Genomic DNA, 19,396 nt, shown 5'->3' on the forward strand with positions numbered 1-19,396 from the left:
CAAGAAGGCGTAGGAAAAATCAAAGATTAAGAGACATTATCTGGGTTTATAGAAATTTCCAAACCGAAATCGAATGCATAGAAGTTCCCTTCCAACTGATGAGTAGTGTTTTGCCGTTCATATCAAGTGTACAACTAGTCTCGTCAGCAAAAGTTTCGAGAATAAGTTCTACCTGGTACATGGATGACATGCTTAGTTCGGCTTCCTCCATCCCGTACTGAACAAAAAACACCCTCCAAACGTCGAACTTCACGTGCCGGACCTTCCTCTCGTCGCCTTCAGTTGCTATCATGATCCGAATTCCCTCACCAAAGAACACTGATTCTATGATCTCTCTGTTGTTACTATTCTGCTTCATGCAGGTCACGCTGCAATCGAAGTATGCGCTGAAGAAAAACAGTACTTCGATGGGCGAGTTATGGTTGGCTTCGATTTCGGTTACCACCATCAAACAAGGATTCATGACTCTGAGTACCGTCATTGTATTTTCGATCCGGTTCTGCATCACGAGCAGTCTCCGGAAAGCAAAGGCTTAATACGCGACAATGGATTCTTCAGCATCGATTTCGAAGTGACATTCTCTAAGATCCAACATGTCTTGAGACCATAACAGCCTTAAAAGCAAAGGGTACTCCCAAACTCTGAGCAAAACTCGAGAGCCTCTCACCGGTGCCCTCGACTAAAGCCTTTGCTTCGGTTGAAACAGCGGTTATTTTCAGGAGCTCCAGTCGGCATTCGTGTTGTCGAGATGCAAGAGCTTGCATTAAGATAGTCCAATGAACACCGTGTCTTACTGCAAAATCATGTGAACCTTTTTCACCTCGGCAACATTTTCGACAATGGCCTGGATCCCTGCAAATTGTGTAACCTTAGCAAAAGGAAACTCTTGATGGCATGCCAATACAATGGGTTTCATGGTCATCATCGCCTCATCGATATTGAACCATGGTTTCCACTTTAAACCCTTGGACGAACTTCTTTCGATCTTCTCTCGAAGCGCTTCAGAGAAATAATAGACCACTCGCTGAATCTGATACCCGGTTTTCAACATGTAATCACATTGTCTCAGCAATCTGCTTGCACTTTCATATTGTTGGTACCCTATTTTCTCTGCAGCAGCTAGAAGAAGCACGGCAAGCTCGACATCCCTCGTCTCCTGGTCCGACAATCCTGAAAAAGAAGCATTAAAAGGATGATCAATCATGAAGATTCCGTCAACAGTTTGGCCACATGACTTTACAAACATCTCTCCAGAAATCCTCATGATTTCTTCTGTTGAATTTTTTTTATCTCGGGGCGGATACGGTTATATCATCGTCGGTTATTCTTTCCCCGTGAAAACGTTTGAATCCGTTGCCGTAGTTGTTCAGCAGTCCAAGCAAAGACAAACACAGGCTGCTGGTTCCCCTTCTTTGCCCCATCAATATCCTCACAGACTCCATAGTTGATCTGACCAAGCTCCGCCATTTCATCGAAACACGTCGGAATCAATAGAGATTGAGCATTGAAACTCACTCCATCAAGAAAACCATAATCCTTAAAATTCTGTTGCTGCTGTTGCGGATCTTGTTTCGATAAACCGAAACCTGTGGCAACCATTGATTCGTCTCCATAGATTCCATAACAAGGAAAGGAATCAACTGCTCCCATTTCACCTGACTCTTCAGCTCTATAAAATCCATTTTGTTTCCCATTATTTCCGACGTTAAAACTCTAGAATTCTTTGCCCGAAGAACTCAACTTATCTGGAGCTGCATAAATATTAAAGTCATCCCAAAAACACACATCATTCCCCATGGTATGCAGCAATGGAAACTAATACGACGAATGAAACTCAATAGAAAGCAGTCAACAATTTCAAGTAATTCTATGCTGTAAACAAGAAGATTTTGATGCTTCCAAGGTTGCCTGCATCATTTACGGTAACCAAACCATGTTACTCGAAATCGAATATGAACAAATTTCTTTTTCAAATATATGACCGATTCGGATATTTTAGACATCAAAAAAATGAAGTGTCGGAGTAATATTTACATGTCACGACCTACCTGATATCGCATTGTCGGGGATGTAATGAATCAGACAAATGCATGGTTACAATCACTAAGAAGAACATAGAATGGTAAGCAAAACAAGACACAAGAGATCAAATTGCTTTGAATAATCATAAAGTAAAACTTCGAATAGGGCATGAAATGAGATCGTACAATGCAGCCTGCAACAGAGGCTGGAGCTTTGAGGTTGACAACCAAGCAATTGACTTGCATTTTGTCCTTAATTATATGTAGTATATAATAAAATAATACTTTGAACTAAGTATGAACACATTTTCTATTTCATATTCTAGATTTATAACAAGCGGCACGTCTATATAAATGACCCGTCGTCGTTAAAAATAAAACAAATAAGTACAATAGAAAAAGAATTGAATACATTGTTACCGTGGTTAGGTCCATGAATACATTGTTCGCAAACAAACAAGACTTCAAAAGGGAGTCCGGTCACTTCGTCGTAGCTCGAGCTCGAACATTAGAAGAGAAAAACGGCATACATCAATGGTCACCTTCAATTGTCATCTCGCAAATGATATAACGGAACCATTTCTGGCTTCCGCATCGGTCGGGGCGACAAATCTCAACCTGCAATCAAAGGTTGAGCCTGTTCATGTATTGCTTTGTAGCAACCAAGACTGCATAATGGAAGCTTCGACTTGGAATCTCGATACTTGTATGTATTTGTACAATTCGGATCGGGGATAACTAGAGGGTAAAGAAATGCATAAATTACACAGCGAAATTACCAGTAAAAGCATATATAAGTCGTCAAAAGCATGAGACAGGCAGATTTGTAAGAGTACCTTGACGGCATGGCACCGAATTGAATAGCTGCGGTAGACCGATGTCTTCAGAAAATATAGCTGCGGTAGACAGATTACAACATCGAAATGAATGAGAATTCGACAAACCAGACGGCAAGCTGCATGATACCTCGAAAAGGCCACGGATATGTGCCAATTCGTCCCGCTGCTTTTTCATCTCATCCTCCTTTTTCTTTCCCTCAGAATCTTGACTCAGTATTTTTTCTGATTGCCTCAGCCTAAAGACAATTCAAAGACCCTACTAAACACAATTTCTAGAATGATAGTGAAGCAGTAGTAAAATTAATCAAAGGAGCAAGAGAAGCAACAGGTACAACCTCAGCATCCCTGGCCGCTTTCTCGGACTGCATTCTTCGTCTCTGTGCAGCCTCGGCCTTCTTCGACTGTAGCTCCACCTCAGAAAGTTCCTCTTTTTGTTCTATAATCAATGATCATTTATAAAACAAACAATTTTACGACTTTTACCATTTAAAGCTCAAACACATGCGTATATGGCCAAAAGTAAAAGTGATAAATGGAATACAGAAGGATCATTTCAACAATAGATTGAAGATCATGATGAGCAAATTCTATACAAACGATATAAGCAGGCTTAAGTTTCAGCTTATTCTCACATGAATCCAAATCCATTAGAACCATTCTTAAAATGTTGCTCTTCACTGCCACTACAACTTATGGTTGGTGTTGGTGATGACATTAAAATGTAACTATGAGTAAACAGCTGCGGAGTCACGCGCCGCCGGCTTGAAACGCCACGCCTCTTCTTCTTAACGAAACAACCGGCGACGGCTAACTCCGACCCACCAATGCTTTCCATAATGGCCACGGAATCCAACTCTTTGAACGGCAAATGACAAAAGAAAGCTCAAAATAGACAAAGCAATGGAAACCACAAAGAAATTCAATAATCATGTTTGCAATAAATGAAAAGGGAATGTAGAAATTTCAGCAGATTTTTAAATCTCACACTTATTTACTCGTATTTGGTCCTATATAAGTCTCGTCTTATTATGGTAGAAATTTCTCAAAGACTGCATTTTTTACCCTAAAACTACAACTTGGAGCTTAAGAAAAAGATTATATTTCCCAAGAAACTAGCTTCAGAGTTTACAAATTTGAAAATCAAAGCTTAGTAGCTTACTACAAGATTTTCCTACTAAACAAACAAAGGATAAGAAAAAGGTAACAAAAAATGAAGAAAATAATAAAGAATAAATGCAAACACTTATCTAATTACAAGGACTGAAAAGACCCGGAAGTTATACAGTTCAGCAATTTAGTATAAGGTTAAAATAAAATGTTATCGATTTTATTATTTTTTAAATAATAAAATTGATAAAAAATTATTTAAAATATTATTATTTTTATTTAAAATATTATTTTTTAATATTTTTAGTAAAAATACTTAATAATAATAAAATCGATAGCGTTTAATAATATTTTATGTCATTTTTATCAAATCCGATAAAACGTCTAATAATAATAAAATTAATAGCGTTTAATAATATTTTTGATCATTTTTTTATTAGTTTTTTTATTTAAATAATAATAGAACCTGTAACACTATTTTTAAACCGTATATTAAGGCCGACGAATGTCAGCAGAGGGTTTTGCTCTTCCAGAAATGGCTTTGGTAAAATATACTGCAAGTTTGCAACTATGAATTTCCTTCTTATATTTTCCGCTCCATTTTTATTTTCAATTTCTTTCTTTCATTTTTTTTAGCTTATATAACTTCCTTTTTTTTCTTATATCACAAATAAGTCCTTTTGTATACCAAATTTTTTTACATGTAAGTATATAAAGTTTTTTTTTGTCAAAATAGATACTAAAAGTATTTTATGTTAAAATAAGTACTTAAATTATTCAAAAATTTTCATCTAAGTTATAAAAATGTTGACATGTTATTTTAGATACTTATATAAAAAATGAATACTTTAAGTATTTATTTTAAAAAAAAAATAATTTAAGTACTTATTTTGATTAAAACAATAATCATAAATACTTATTTTGATAAAAAAAATAATTTATGTACTTAAATTAAATAAAAAGAGGGCATACTTTAGTTATTTTTTTTCTCTCCTAAAGTAACTAAGCCGTAAGATTTCTTTGGTAAAGGATTAACTTTAGTAATGGTCACTAAAAGTTTAATACATTTCACTTTGGCTATTATAATTGAAAAAATTATTAAAGTCACAATCATTGAGGAAAAGTTTCATTTTGATCACCATGTCCATACATAGTTAATAACAGTTGAGCTGATGTGGTACATTCATATATCGTTTTCTTTAATAAATCAATATCTAATAAGATACAACCGCGGAGCCACGGCTTGGTCAGGGTATGTATCTATCTTGAAATCTGAATTTTTTTCGATTAATTATTTATTTTACTAATGGTGCTCACCTTGAAATTTTAGTATACATCCTAAAATATAAGTTTTTCTTAGATTAGTTATTTATTTTATGGACGGTACCCACCCTGCAATTTTATTTATACTCGTCCTATTTAAAGATTTACGTTGTTAATATGTATGTATTCAACTTAAAAAATATTTCTGAATTCACCACTTAAAATAGATACGCGTTTTATCATCCTATTGGTAAGAAAATAAGGATAATAAGAAAATCTTACGTGAAATTCGAACTTATACAGTCTAGGATTTAACATGAAACTAAATTAATTTTTTTATTAAAAATAATAACTATAAGATTAGAAAAATACGAAATTATATATATATATACACACACAAATTATTAAAAATCTATTACTTTTTACCATTAATTGGTTCAATTCAGAAAAAAATTCAATTTTTTCAAAAAATATTTAATCACTAAAATGAACTTTTTAAAAAAATCTTAAAGACAAAAAGGAAATTGCTATAAATATGCAAAGCTTATTTTTTTTAATAAAAAACATTAGTTCTTTATCCCATGCAAAGACGTCAAACACGCCGGAAACCGAAAATTGTCGCCCGAAAAACGTTATCGGAGCAAGAGTCGCAGCACCTTAGTCATGGCTCTTGACCACAGTCACAGGGCAGGCACCGTTGTTCACCACATAGTTGCTTACACTCCCCATTATAGCCCTGAAATTGAATATATTTATATACGACATTTACATTTTAATTTATCATATTATTTAAATATTTTTTTGTCTTAATATCCCGTACGAGAGTTCTCTCTATTTGGGTAAAACATGCAAATCGTCCCCGACTATAGGATATTGATTATAGAGTCCATTGACTATCAAAATTTATAAAATGGTCTTTAGATTATAGGATGTTGTTTTGTTGAGTCCCCCAACTATCAAAAATTACAAAATGATCACTTGATTATTTCTTATTCCATATTCGTCCTTTTTTGTTAAAAAATTGACGATAGTCTGAGCTGGATATTAATCTCCTGTCTGAGATACAATAAAATCTGATCTTAGAATCTTAAACAACTATCATATCTCATACAATAGATTGATCACATGATTATTTCTTATTCCATATTCGTCCTTTTTTGTTAAAAAATTGAAGATACTATTAAAATTACAAAATGATCATCTGATTATTTCTTATTCCATATTCATCCATTTTTGTTAAAAATTTGACGATAGTCTGAGCTGGATATTAATCTACTGTCTGAGATACGATAAAATCTGATTTTAGAATCTTAAACAACTATCATATCTCATACAATAGATTGATACCCAACTCAAATTGTCATTAATTTTTCAACAGAAAATGACTTGCTTGGAACATAATGAATAATCAGGTAATCATTTTGTAACTTTTAATAGTCGAGGGACTCAACAAAGTAACGTCTTATAGTCGATGAACTATTTTGTAACATTTAAAATAGTCAGGAGACTCAATAAGTAATGTCATGTAGTCGAATGACCATTTGTGTACTTTATCTTTTGTATTTATCAAAATTTTAATATGCTATCAAAAAAATTTATTTGATGAAATGTTTAGACCTTTTAAGCTTGCCGAGGCCTCTATTTCCTACAATCATGCAGGTGAGAGGGATAGCGTCAATGGCTTCACATAACTGCTCACGTGGATCACCCCAATATACTTTCATCAGAACATCAACCTGACAATCATACACAATTTTCAGAAAAATAAATAAATAAATATATTTCTTAATACATTTAATTGTAAATTCCACAATAATCGTTTTATTTGATTAGAATATTTTATAAATAATTGTATCGTTAAATATTAAACTTAATAATGATATGATTTGATATAATAATAATTTTAATCCTTAAAATTTATATAGTTTATAAATTTGATCTTTATTTTAAATAATCCAGTAAATTAATATTTAAAAATCCCATCGTTTTAATCTTTTTTGTTCTCTTAAATTACTTATTTTCCTCCTAAAAATATTACATTGCTTCGAATTAAAACAATAACAATAGAATATATAAGTTTTGAAGATTAAAAAAATTGTTATTATAAGTTATATTAAATATGTATTTTAGTTTTCATAAAAAAATAACCCTATTTATAATAATATTTCAAAAAATCTATTCATAATTTTTTTAAAAAAAATCAATATTTTTATTACTAAACTCATGATTGAAGTTGATGAAAGATTTGGGGTGAAGAAATGTTACATCTTTTTCCTTAGCAACGCCGCTAACGAAGTCTACGATTTCAGGGTCATGCTTGACTCCATACTTCTTCATGATAGCAGCATCGGACAGCTCCATCAAAGGGATAAAAGCTTCAATAAATAGATCAACAAATGCTCATTCAACACAAACATTACTAATATGTTATATATTTATCAAGAAACTCAATGGTTTAGTTGTAAAAATATGGAGAGGGGATTGAGTGATCAAATTGTTAGAGCTTGAAAGTTGGATAATTGAAGCATTAATCATTGTTAGAGGTTTAATGTCTGGGTAACCGAAACGTTAGCACTCCAAAAAATTAGTGACCAAAACATTAACTCCCTAAAAGTTGGATCATCATTTAAATAATTTTCCGAAAAAGAAAACAGGAGAAGGGAAGATAATATACGTGAACCGGTGACTTCCCAGAGCTGCATCTCGCCCTTCTCGTAATGCGCTTCGGGCCGTATGATAATAAGGATAAGATGATCCCCTTTCCGGATAACGTTTTCCATCGCCCATTTTAACGCATTCTTGCTACTCGGCGAGAAGTCCATAGCCACCCCGACTCTCCGTTCTGCCGCCGCCATCTCTCTTTCTCTCTCTTCTTGCTAAGGGGGCTTTTTAGATTTTTTGTCTAATGCTTTTTTCCTCTTACGGATCGATCTGTGAAGAATTTTGCTGAGAAAATCGCAGTGTTTTTTCCGGCTTCAAGAATGGAGAACAGGGGAATAAATAGGGAATCGATGAAGATGGAAAACGGAAGGAGCGTGAGTTTAGTGAAAGAACAGGGACGAGATCCGGAAAAGGTCTTTGGGGGAGCACACGGTTGGTGTTTTGGCGTATGGTGTTCCGATCTTTTTGAAACCGCTCGATGGAGAACCGGAAGGATTTTGATTGAGATCGAACGGTGAGGATTGTGGATGTTCCATAATGCATGGTGATTATGTTCGTTGGTTTAATTGCTCTGAAACTCCCTGTATCTTTGTTTCTAACAATTGTAACCCTCTACCATAATTCCATTTTTTGTTTGTTTGAAAATAACAATATATTCAAAAACATAAACAATTTCACGAATCCAAACAGAAATATCATAATCAAACTGTATGGGGTTTAGTTTACGGAATATAAAATTATTTTTAGAAATAATATTACTATAATATAATATTATTATTGAAATATTATATTATACTGTTTTCTTTATTTAGTAAAAATGTAAAATTATAGTGTTTAGTTAGACGGATATAAAATTACTTTTGAATGCATGTTTTACTTAATTATCCTTGTGATCTATATATATATATTTAAAGAGTTAAACTTTAATATAAAATTATAAATATTTGAATGATAAGTCATAGAAATATTTTAATTATTATATTATCTAATTTTTTTATAAAAAAATACATTTAATATATAATTAGTAAATTGAACTTATATTTTTAAATAATTTTCGTAAGTATCGTATCTATTTATATAAATATAATATGAAAAAAATAATTTATGATCTCAAGTTGACAAAGATATAATTTTTAATGTATAAGATCTATTTTTAATAACTTGAAGTTAGATATCAATTTAAATAATTATATTTTTACAATAATATTATTTGTCACATCATAAATGATAAATAATTAATATATTGAATATTAAAAATATAAAATAATTCTAATAATCAAATTTATTGATATTTTACTAAATTAAACTCTTTGAATATTATTATCATGTTTATAATTTTGAGTAAATGATAAAAATGAGAATCGAGAAGGATCATTATAAAAGAATTCATTAGTTTAGAGGTATTATTGTCCAAAACGGTGGGAATTATCTAGTACTTAAGAATTTGTTCGTGGGAATGCAATTCAAAAAAAAAAATTCTTTTGATAATTATATTTTCTGCGAACCAAATGTCTCCTAACATTAAGGAGGTTGTGTAAGCATAACGAGCGAGTAGGGATGGGCATGGGACTCGAACCCGACCCGATCGGGTAGGGTTTTTTTATAAAACAAATTGGGTTCAGGTCGAGTCGGGTCAGGTTTTTTTAAGGTGATGTTCGGATCGGTTCGAATTCGAGTTTAGGGTGAAAAATATCCCACTCGACCGACCTGAAAAAATATAATTTTACCTTATATATTTATGAATAATTACAATAATACCCCTCTATATATATTTTCCCCCAATTAAATCACTATTTTTATTGAATAAAAATAATATTTTTTTATTATTTCGGGCCGGATCGGTTTTAGATTTTATCTCAAAAAGTTAGGTTGGGTTCAGGTCGGGTAGATGATATATATTTTTCGGGTCGGGTCGGGTGAAGGATGTAAAGTTTTCGGGTCGGGTCGGGTTGGCCGAAACCCGACCCCTGCCCAATGCCCATCCCTGCGAGCGAGGGCATTCGTCGCATCATTGACCGATCAACGCATGTGTTGAACAAGGAAGTTTGCATACAAGTTAAGAGTGGCCCGAGCTTCGGTAAGGATAGAACGCAACACAAACAAATCACGACGATGATCTTCGAGTTGAGAACGACATATTGACACTCAATAATGCCAGAAGAAGCAACAAAAATAAGTGACATTCGAGCACCCACACCGACTGCGTGTGATTCAATGTTTTCTATTACTTTCGCATGCCACATCATCTCTTTAATAATAGATAATGGCGTTGTGCCCACTTTATAACAAAATCTATAATTTTCTATTATATAACATTTGAGAGTTTGATGTCTAAAAGGATCATTTTGATATAGTTTAATGTATATTTATGAATTTTACCTTATAAAATAGTAGTGAATATCAATGTTTGATATCTACTTTCATCTAATGCAATTTTTTTTAAAATTTATATTTTTTAAGACTGATGGATGAGTGAAAATAAACATGTGAAATTATCTTATTTTTTTAATTAAATATATTTTTATTTCCTATTTTAATATCGAGCGTTTGTTTTCAATCACTCAATTATCCCCTAAAACTCTGTAAATTTAAAAAAAATTTAAAAAAATTGAAAGAATATATATATATATATATATTCAATTGGGTTAAATATAAACTTTTATTACAAAAATTAGATCGAAAGATTTTTTTAATTTAAATTAAATAATAACTGGTGGAGAAATGTAATATTAAGATCACATTCGAGACCCCAACCGTAAATGCCAAGAAACATAGCAGATTAGATGATGCCCCCCTTGACCATGGTGTCGTTGAGGCCATTGGTGTCTCTCCTTAGCGCTAACAAACGTCGTAATTGTGAAATAATTAATTATTTTTCTTGGATAATTATGTTAAGAACGTAGTATAGAGAAGAAGGGTGTCGGTCCACTGAGATTTGGAAATTTTTAATATCAATATGAATTGATCTTTAACCAAGAAATCTATAAAACAAGAAAATTAAAAAATGGAGGGTTTATAATAACCAAGTAAATTAAATTAAATAAAACTAAAGTAAAAACAATAAAAATAGAAAAAGTAAATTGTAGAAAAATCAATGATAAGAAATAGCCTTTAGCTTCGCTTCGTTTCAATCTGTCTCGATCACTGAAATAGATTTTACTTCGGATACTCGTTGGTTACAGTCTACAAGAACCAACCATTGTAAATTGCTATTTTCTCTAGTTAACTAATTTCCAAAGCCAATCCTCGAAATCTAGCACTTGTTTGGATTAATATCGACTATCGATATTGACGCCAATGTTGGTTTAAGAACTGGAAAAGTTCGTTCTCGGATTATGGTGTCTCAATGAGAATCGAACCCGATCTTGATTTCCCTTAGCGGACTGCCGCTAAGCTTGTTCTTAGGGAATTGAACTTGCTACAAGTCGATTATCCTCCCCAACTGTAGATCAAAACTTCGATCAAACCAACGCACGCTTTTTGGATTGAAAGTGCTAAGATGTTTGAAGGAAGGCTGATTGCCTCCCCCTTGTATGCCGAAAATCAAGAAAGAAATCTGAAGATATAAAGGGCTTCTGTAATTCTCACGAGAATGGATTGAGTCTTCGCTTAGCCGTCAGCTAAAGAAAAGTTTAGCCAAGCATGTTAGAATTCATGCTTGGTTGTAGAAAAAAGAAGATGAAGAAGAAAAAAAAAAGCAGAACCAATTCTATACTGAATTCTAAACTTTTACTTCCGTCAAGCTTCACCCCGAAGGGTATTTATATATTGAGAAAACCTAATGAAAATAAATTACTAATCCTCAAGAAAATTAAAACACTTAAATTCCTAATAAATACTAAACTAAAAACCCTAAAATAAACAATTAAAATCCTAAGCAAAATAATAAAATCTAAGATGTTTGAATTTAATTACAGCTTTTAATTCCTAAAGAATTGTGCTTGGATTGATCTTCTAAACAGAGTTGGCGTCAGCTTCTCCCAAAAAAAAAGGAAAATCTCTTTAATTCACCTTTTAATTGTTGTTTCTTAGAAAATAGAGTACATCATAAATTCGAACATAAATAACCCAAATTAGCACTATAAAAGGAGTTAACACGGATTAATTAATAATAAAATATTAACCAAATAAAACATTCATCAAATTTTCCCTCACTTATTCGATGCTTGTCTTCATGCATGCCTTAATCAATTATCAAAATCTCAAATAAATTAATCTTTCATCTCAGAATGTACCGAGGAAAACCAAATAAGATAATGATTCGGAAACAAGATAACAATTAAGCAAATAGACATAACTAGTAAGAATTTTAATATAAATTAAATGAAGTAAATAAATAAGAATCAAACATTTATGTTTAAACTACTTAACTCACAATGGAACATAAATGTTGAATAAACATCTAAATAAATTAAAATACCATGAAAAATATAATCCAAACACAGCATTTTAAACCCAACAACCCTAGCTAATTTAATTAGTTTATGGTTGGGTTCAAATCATTCGAAATTATAAACCAATCATTGAATACATCGAAGGGAAAGAGAGAGAGAAACTAAAGAGAAGATGATGTGATTCTTCTTCGTTGTCTGCTAGCTAAGATTGAGCAGCGCGTCGTGTTAAACCTCCATCAATGGATTAGTGCAGTCAAAGTTCGTCCTCAACCCTCTTATGACGATTGACGACTGACTCTCATGGTGAGAAAAGATGGAATTAGAGTTTTTCTTTTTGTTTTTCCTAATTGTGCGAGTATAGGGTAATCTAACGTTAGAGTCACTTTTGTTTCAATTTTGTTCAATTTTCGTCATCGGAATTTAAAAGATTATGTTTCGATCATTTACGTTATTGACTTGTTACAATTTGGTCATTGATCAAATGCGAAAACGAAGTATTTCAGATTCCCCGGTTTCTCGGCTTTTCTCTCTCTTCACGTTCATCCATTCATTAGTGATTAAATTTGGTCATTTCTAGGGTTAAATGTTCTAGTATTCAATGTACATTTTTTAAAAAAAAGGAACATGTTTGTCTGAGGAACAATTCAGTCACTGATTCAAGAGCCTAGTAGAGTTTGATCCATTTTTCTTAAAATACTCGTATCTAACATCTATATCCGTATCCGAGATGTTTTTACATGGATACGGATATGATTGTTCAAACATACGGAACTCGGGGTCGGGTCGGAGTAGCATATGTATCATCTTCCTTTGAGATCCACCATCATTGAGAAAGGATTCGATTGGGTCGAATCGACTTCTTTGTTAGCTGTCTCTTCATAGACGGAGATCGTTGATGTATGTGTCTCATAAGCATCATTGGCCTTATCTTCAGCCACTTCGACTCCTCCCGGGTTTTCTTGCAATTGAAGGCAGAACTCGAGGTTCCAAAGCACGTCGCCGATCGAAGGTCGATCGATCCCTTGATCCAATAAACACTTTCCGGCTATCTCCGTGTATATCTTAAGGCACTCCGGGTTAATCTTTCCCTTGAGATGTGGATCGATGATATGATGGAGTGTTCCTTTCCTTTGGCAATGCTGAGCGTAATCGGCCAGACTAACTTGTTCTTTCGCCAAGCTCGAATCCAGTACTGGCCTTGCGCACAATACCTCGAACAGGACTACTCCAAAGGAGTAGACGTCGGATTTTTCGGTCAGTTGTTGTCTACGAAAGTATTCAGGGTCCAAGTAACCGAAGCTACCTTTCACCATTGTACTTACGTGAGTTCGGTCAAGATTCGAACCGGTTTTCGATAGTCCAAAATCGGAAACTTTCGCGACCCAATTCTCGTCTAATAAAATGTTTGTAGTCTTAACATCTCTGTGTATGATGGTATGCCTTGCCCCAGTGTGAAGATAATGAAGTCCTCTAGCAGCTCCAATGCATATTTCCAATCTTTGCTTCCAAGACAAGGGAGGCTTATTAGTCCGGTACAAATGTTCCCTTAATGTCCCATTAGCCATATAATCATACACCAATATCATCTCCCCGTCTTCTTCGCAAAATCCGATCAACGAGACTAAATGCCGGTGCCTGAGCTTCGAGAGCATCTCGATTTCGGTCTGGAATTCGTGAACGCCTTGTTCCGAAGACGGGTTTGATCTTTTGATAGCAACTTTAGTCCCTCCATCTATAGTACCTTTATAAACCTTGCCGAATCCTCCGACACCGATAACATGTGATTCACTGAAGTTCTTGGTTCCATTTTTTATATCCGATAACGAGAAATGCCTGCAGAGACCGGCGGCAATATTCATAAGGTGGCTTCCGGTACTCGGTTTCCCGGTCGTTCCCGATTTACGGGAACTGCCGTAATCAGGCAACGGGTTGACGGTTTTGCCAGGACCAACATTATGCTTCTTTTTCTTAACAAAAACAACCAACGCTACCACTAAAGCACAACTAGCAACCCCTCCAGCAACCCCACCAATCAGTTTTCCAACTTTAGATTCCGTTGTTGCAAACTGTTTCTCCGCCGCTTCGGCATTAGTAAGCATTTCCGACGGCACCGGATTCGGACCGGCCAAATTATCTTTCGTGTTGTTAACTTTGTAAATCTCCAATCCGTTAAGGATCGAATCGTAACGCTCCGGCCTAGAACGTTCGTCGGGATGCAATGCCACCCAGATCTCATTGGTCCCATTTTGAACATAGATTGCATAATCTTTATAAACCGGCATGCCCAGAGAGCCAGACCATGCAATCACATCAGCCCCAAGTTGTGCTGTTTGATTGTTAAGAAAAATATCAAACACTCTTTCATTGATTCTGGTAAGCAGAAACTCACAAAAATGTAACCTGACAACATGTGAAATCTTCATCAACCTGAAAGATCCAAGTAAGGTTGTATTTCTGATTAACTTTCGAATCCGGTCCCATCGACCGCGCCGTACTGTACACACCAACCGGGGCAATGTCTTCCTTTACATCCTCTGTATATTCAATCTTAACCTTTTTATCGGCCTGAGAAGTGACACCAATGGCGGAACCGAACAAATACGGCGAGTCGTCGTACCATGCTCGAGTAAGGCCAGAATCGTTGTTCGGTGTGATGAACTGTCCGCCTACGTTTAACCGGAACATCGTTTGCAGATTTGAGCTTTGTAGATCAAGAGTCTCACTACTATATCCAACAAGAACAGCAGGCCGGTTGAATATATCAGGCATAGGGATCACTTCAATGCCATTGATGAAACCATATGACTCTTTACCGGGAGTGATCGTAACGTTGAGATTGCCCGATCCGGTCGACGTCAAAGAGAATTCCCTTAATATATATGCCTGTGTGAACGCTTTTGCGGTCACGGCCGCGCTGAAGTTATGAAGAAGCGTGACCCCGTTGGCGAAAACGGAGAAATACGAGCCGAAAGGGTCGAGGTTGGCGTAAGTAGTGGGGTAAAAATGGAGCCGAAGCCATAGGCGACTGTTCGTAAAGATCGGGAACTTGTACGACGTCGACGATGATCGGAAAATCCGAGCATTCATGTATGGAACTGTCGATGGCAAAGAAGGGTCCTGGAATTGAGCCGCGGCGGCTTCCGTATCATCTTTCTTTCGGATGAAGATAGAAACTTTTGGTCGGGAATCCATTTTCGTCCGTCGGAATCGGTGCCGTCTTCGCCGCCGCAAGAAAGGACGTAAGCCACGGGTTCGGATTCGGGGCCATTTTCTGCAAGAACATGAAACGTGTTCATGGTGAAGGAACAACAACAACAGAGTGCGAAAAACAAGGAATTGGAGATGGATTTCATGTTCGAGAGAATAATTGGAAGAGAAGAAATGAGAAAAATGGACAAAAGCAGGGGACCTGCAAATCCTCTTTAATTCAAGAAAATCATGAAATCCATAGATTTTGTTGGGAAGCTTGGAAGAGATAAAGGTGAAGAAGGATGCATGAGGGACGTCAAAAAGAGTGGTGATTATTTGAGAGTATAACGTAAAATTTTGCTCTTCTTAAGCTTTTAGGCTACCATTTTTTATCTTTTTCTTTTTTTAATATTTCGAAAACCATAAATTGAAATATATTTAAATTTTGAGTTAATTACGCTACATGCCCTCGTTATGATGATATATATGACATATCATTTAATTATTGATGTGACACGTATTGTATTATTTATTTTAAATAACGTGATATATGACATATCATCGTTTTAAGTGATCTGACATATTCATATCTTCACCTTAAATAATGTGATATACTTATCACAGTATCATCTTGAATAACGTAATATATATCACGTTAGTAATTTAATATATCTGAAAGTATTACATCAATGATATGTGTTATCATTGATTAATTAATAGTTTATATCTATTTATTTTAATAAAAATTTAAAATGTTAAAAGTTAAAATATTTTAAAGAAAATAATATAAATTAAAATTTCTATTTAAACTATCCTAGATATCGTTAAAGGGATTTCTATTTTTTGGATTGTAAAATTAAAGTGAAGGAAATGAGAACTAGATCCTAACAATCTCGCCATTGAGTCTCTATTCTGTTAAATATAATTCAGTTAATGGTGGGATTCATCTTTGTGCCGAGCTCTTACTCGTGGATGTTTTCGCGGATGATGTGTTAAAGAGGATAAGGGAAGTTGAATAACTTATTCAACAAGGTAAATTCCATGAAGGTTTGGTTGTTGACAATCCTTAACGGATTGGACAAGTTTTGTCGACGATAACTTTATCAGGTGAAGATGCAAAGGCGTGTGTTGAAGAGATTTGGCAACGCTTGCTGGATGATGAGGTTCGGAAGATGGGAGTTTGGGGGATGGGTGGCTTTGGGAAAACAAGCATATATACGAAAGGTTATAAACAATCAACTCTTAAAAGAGACAGGGAAGTTGTATATTGTGATTTGGGTCAGTGTATCCAAGCAGATGAGCATTCCTAAACTACAGAAAGACATTGCAAGTAAACTCGGAGTAACTTTTTCCGGTGATGAAGATGAAATAACAAGGGAAAGCATGTTGTTTGAAACTTTTTCTCGAAAGAGTAGGTTTGTGATGATCTTGGATGACCTATGGGAGAAGATTTCCTCTGAGATTATAAGAATTCCTGACCTGTGTACCGGTAGTAAATTAGTGTTGACAACGCGATCATTGGATGTGTGTCGGCAGATGGGTTGTAAAGTGATTAAAGTAAACCCTCTTGAGGAAAGGCATGCATGGAACTTATTCTTGGATAAAGTACGTGTGGATATTCTAAATATTCCAGGATTAGAAGCAGTTGCAAAATCAATTGCTAAGCGTTGTGCGGGTCTATCCTGAGCAATAGTCATTGTAGCTGCTTGTATGAGAGGCATTGATGACCTTTTCGAATGGAGGAATGCACTAAACGAGTTAAGTGTTTACAAGAAAAGTGTTGGGTTGGAAGATGAGGTGTTCCGTCAGTTGCAGTTTAGTCATGATCGTTTAAAGGATCCAAAAATTCAACAATGTTTCCTCAGTTGTGCGTTATATCCTGAAGATTTCAGCATCAGAGAGAGAGTTCTTATTCGATTTTGGATTGCAGAAGGACTTGTAGAAGAAATGGATAGTAGGCAGGAAGAGTTTGACAGGGGTTGCACAATAATGAATAGATTCTTGAATAATTGTTTGTTAGAAGTTTCTACTCTTATCAAATATGGAAGACATGTAAAGATGCATGATCTTGAAAGGGAGATGGCATTACACATAACAAGCGTGAAACCTCGATTCTTCGTAAAAGCTGGCATGAGATTAACAAATCCACCAGATGAACAAGAGTGGAGCAAGGATCTGGAGAAGGTTTCATTGATGGGGAATTGGGAGTTAGAAATTGTGTGTCCCTTGGAAATGCCACCACCAAAATGTCCAATGCTAACGACATTGTTGTTGTCAGATTGCGGTATAATGAGTATTCCAGATGGATTCTTCAATCATATGCCTAGACTCAAGATTCTTGATCTTTCAAAAAATCCCATCACGAGTCTGCCCGATTCGATATCAAATTTGAAGTTTCTCGCTAGGTTATCACTTTATCACTGTCTAAATCTAAAGAAGGTGCCATCGTTGTCGAATCTTCAAGTTTTAAAGGAGTTGGTTCTTGAAGCAACAGATATCAAGTCTGTCCCTCATGGGATGAAAAATATGTTGAGTCTCAAGTACCTAAATCTAAGTTGGAGTTGGAACCTTATTGTGATCCCCAATGGAATTCTGTCGAGTCTTTCTTGCCTTCAAGAGCTGATCGTTGGTGATACGTTGATAAGAGGAGAAGAGGTTCATGGATTGAACAAGTTGGAATTCCTTGAAGGTCGGTTTTATGACGTGCACGACTTAAATATGTATGTCCAAGCTTTACATGATCGAGAAGAGCCTTGTGAATACCAGATTCGTGTAGGCGAAAGAGGATGGGTGGTGACATTTAATTCCAGGAAATACATTGAATTATGTGGTTGCAATATCTATTCCAATCAGAGTATGCTTCCACGCGACATTAAGGAACTGTATATCAAGAACTGCTATTTTGATTGTAGTGAAGAACACCTTTTCTCCAGGTTTATCCAAGTCTCACTCGGCAACTTTTCCTCTCTCAAATTTCTTCAAATATCTGATTATCGAAATGTGAAGAAGTTGTTCTCTCCAAACTGTGTGCCGCTACACTTACAACAGCTTAGAGTTTGGAACTGTGATGAACTAGAGGAAATAATAGCATCAGAACGTGAATGTTGGAAAGCGGAATGGTTACGGTGGAATTTCGTCTACCAAACTTAAGGCAACTGGAATTGATAGATCTACCTGAATTGAAGAGCATTTGCGGTGTCGGTGGAGTACTGGTGTGTCAAACTCTGGAAGAAACCCGGGTAGAAAATTGTCAAGTTAAAAAGGATGCCTTCGAGTCTTCCCCAACTTGATAATCTCCAACCATCTGGACCTCTCTCTCTCAGTATTTATCTAAAGCCAAAGGAGTGGTGGGAATTAGTGGAATGGGATCATCCCTTCACCAAGTCTCTTTTGGGGCCGTTCTTGAAGTCCAACTGGTAGTGTGTAATCCAGACATATAGTTAAGAGCTGTATTCAACTTATCAGATGCTGCAATACACATGATTATATTTCATGTTTGTGTTGATTGAGCTCTTTAGCATAGGGTGGATCTCTCATGTTTCTGTTGATTCTGTGAAAGGAGTGCCGGTGTGATTCGTCATGGAAGTGCAGTTCTGGTCCAGAGTTCTCTGATTCCATGTTGGAGTGAGAAGGGTTGCACCATCGATTCATGATTCAAATACGAAAAGCCGAAAACAGAGAAAGGTAGGCTACTTGATAGTCCCATTTATGCATATTGTGTCTTATGTTCTTTCTTTATTCATTTAGGGATCATAAATATACAAGCTGTTAATAAGAAAAGGTTCCAAAAGACGACGGAATCTTCATTTTTCTTGTTCTTATGAGACTTCTCAAACTTTATTAGTTCATCTCAGGTAGAACTCAGAACAGTTCCACTCATGGCTCGCTATGATCTGTACAGAACAATGGGCTCGGCACACGA

General features: G+C 35.2%; 3 protein-coding genes and 2 pseudogenes across 3 annotated transcripts; 2 read left to right on the forward strand and 3 right to left on the reverse strand.

Annotated features, from left to right (window-relative positions):
* Nucleotides 1-46: 46 nt before the first annotated feature.
* LOC120152560 lies at nt 47-1,809 on the reverse strand (annotated as a pseudogene).
* A 4,045-nt stretch (nt 1,810-5,854) lies between these two features.
* On the reverse strand, nt 5,855-8,102 carry LOC120152541 (universal stress protein PHOS34-like). The gene is made up of 4 exons (XM_039164741.1): nt 7,905-8,102; nt 7,496-7,605; nt 6,848-6,966; nt 5,855-5,966 (listed from the first exon to the last, which is right to left on the reverse strand). Exons 1-4 carry the CDS (start codon nt 8,083-8,085, stop codon nt 5,888-5,890), a joined length of 489 nt encoding a protein of 162 aa, XP_039020672.1. The 5' UTR covers nt 8,086-8,102; the 3' UTR covers nt 5,855-5,887.
* A 4,935-nt stretch (nt 8,103-13,037) lies between these two features.
* On the reverse strand, nt 13,038-15,638 carry LOC120152503 (annotated as a pseudogene).
* A 949-nt stretch (nt 15,639-16,587) lies between these two features.
* On the forward strand, nt 16,588-17,160 carry LOC120152506 (probable disease resistance protein At4g14610). The gene has a single exon (XM_039164713.1). The coding sequence runs from the start codon at nt 16,588-16,590 to the stop codon at nt 17,158-17,160; it is 573 nt and encodes a 190-aa protein (XP_039020644.1).
* Nucleotides 17,161-17,184: 24 nt separating this feature from the next.
* LOC120152507 (probable disease resistance protein At4g27220) lies at nt 17,185-18,624 on the forward strand. Its single transcript, XM_039164714.1, has one exon. The coding sequence runs from the start codon at nt 17,185-17,187 to the stop codon at nt 18,622-18,624; it is 1,440 nt and encodes a 479-aa protein (XP_039020645.1).
* The last annotated feature ends 772 nt before the right edge of the window (nt 18,625-19,396 follow it).

This window comes from Hibiscus syriacus, unplaced genomic scaffold, assembly GCF_006381635.1.
Source record: "Hibiscus syriacus cultivar Baekdansim isolate YM2019G1 unplaced genomic scaffold, ASM638163v2 tig00111092_pilon, whole genome shotgun sequence".
In the NCBI taxonomy this organism is placed as follows: Eukaryota; Viridiplantae; Streptophyta; class Magnoliopsida; order Malvales; family Malvaceae; genus Hibiscus; species Hibiscus syriacus.

Excerpts from the sequence above, each read along its gene's own strand:
- LOC120152541 (XM_039164741.1), bottom strand. The coding sequence starts at position 8,085 with ATGGCGGCGGCAGAACGGAGAGTCGGGGTGGCTATGGACTTCTCGCCG. Across the intron at positions 7,606-7,904 it reads CTGGGAAGTCACCGGTTCAC|CTTTTATCCCTTTGATGGAG; the intron begins GTATATTATCTT and ends TATTTATTGAAG. Across the intron at positions 6,967-7,495 it reads GCGTTGCTAAGGAAAAAGAT|GTTGATGTTCTGATGAAAGT; the intron begins GTAACATTTCTT and ends TATGATTGTCAG.
- LOC120152507 (XM_039164714.1), top strand. The coding sequence starts at position 17,185 with ATGAGAGGCATTGATGACCTTTTCGAATGGAGGAATGCACTAAACGAG.
- LOC120152506 (XM_039164713.1), top strand. The coding sequence starts at position 16,588 with ATGCAAAGGCGTGTGTTGAAGAGATTTGGCAACGCTTGCTGGATGATG.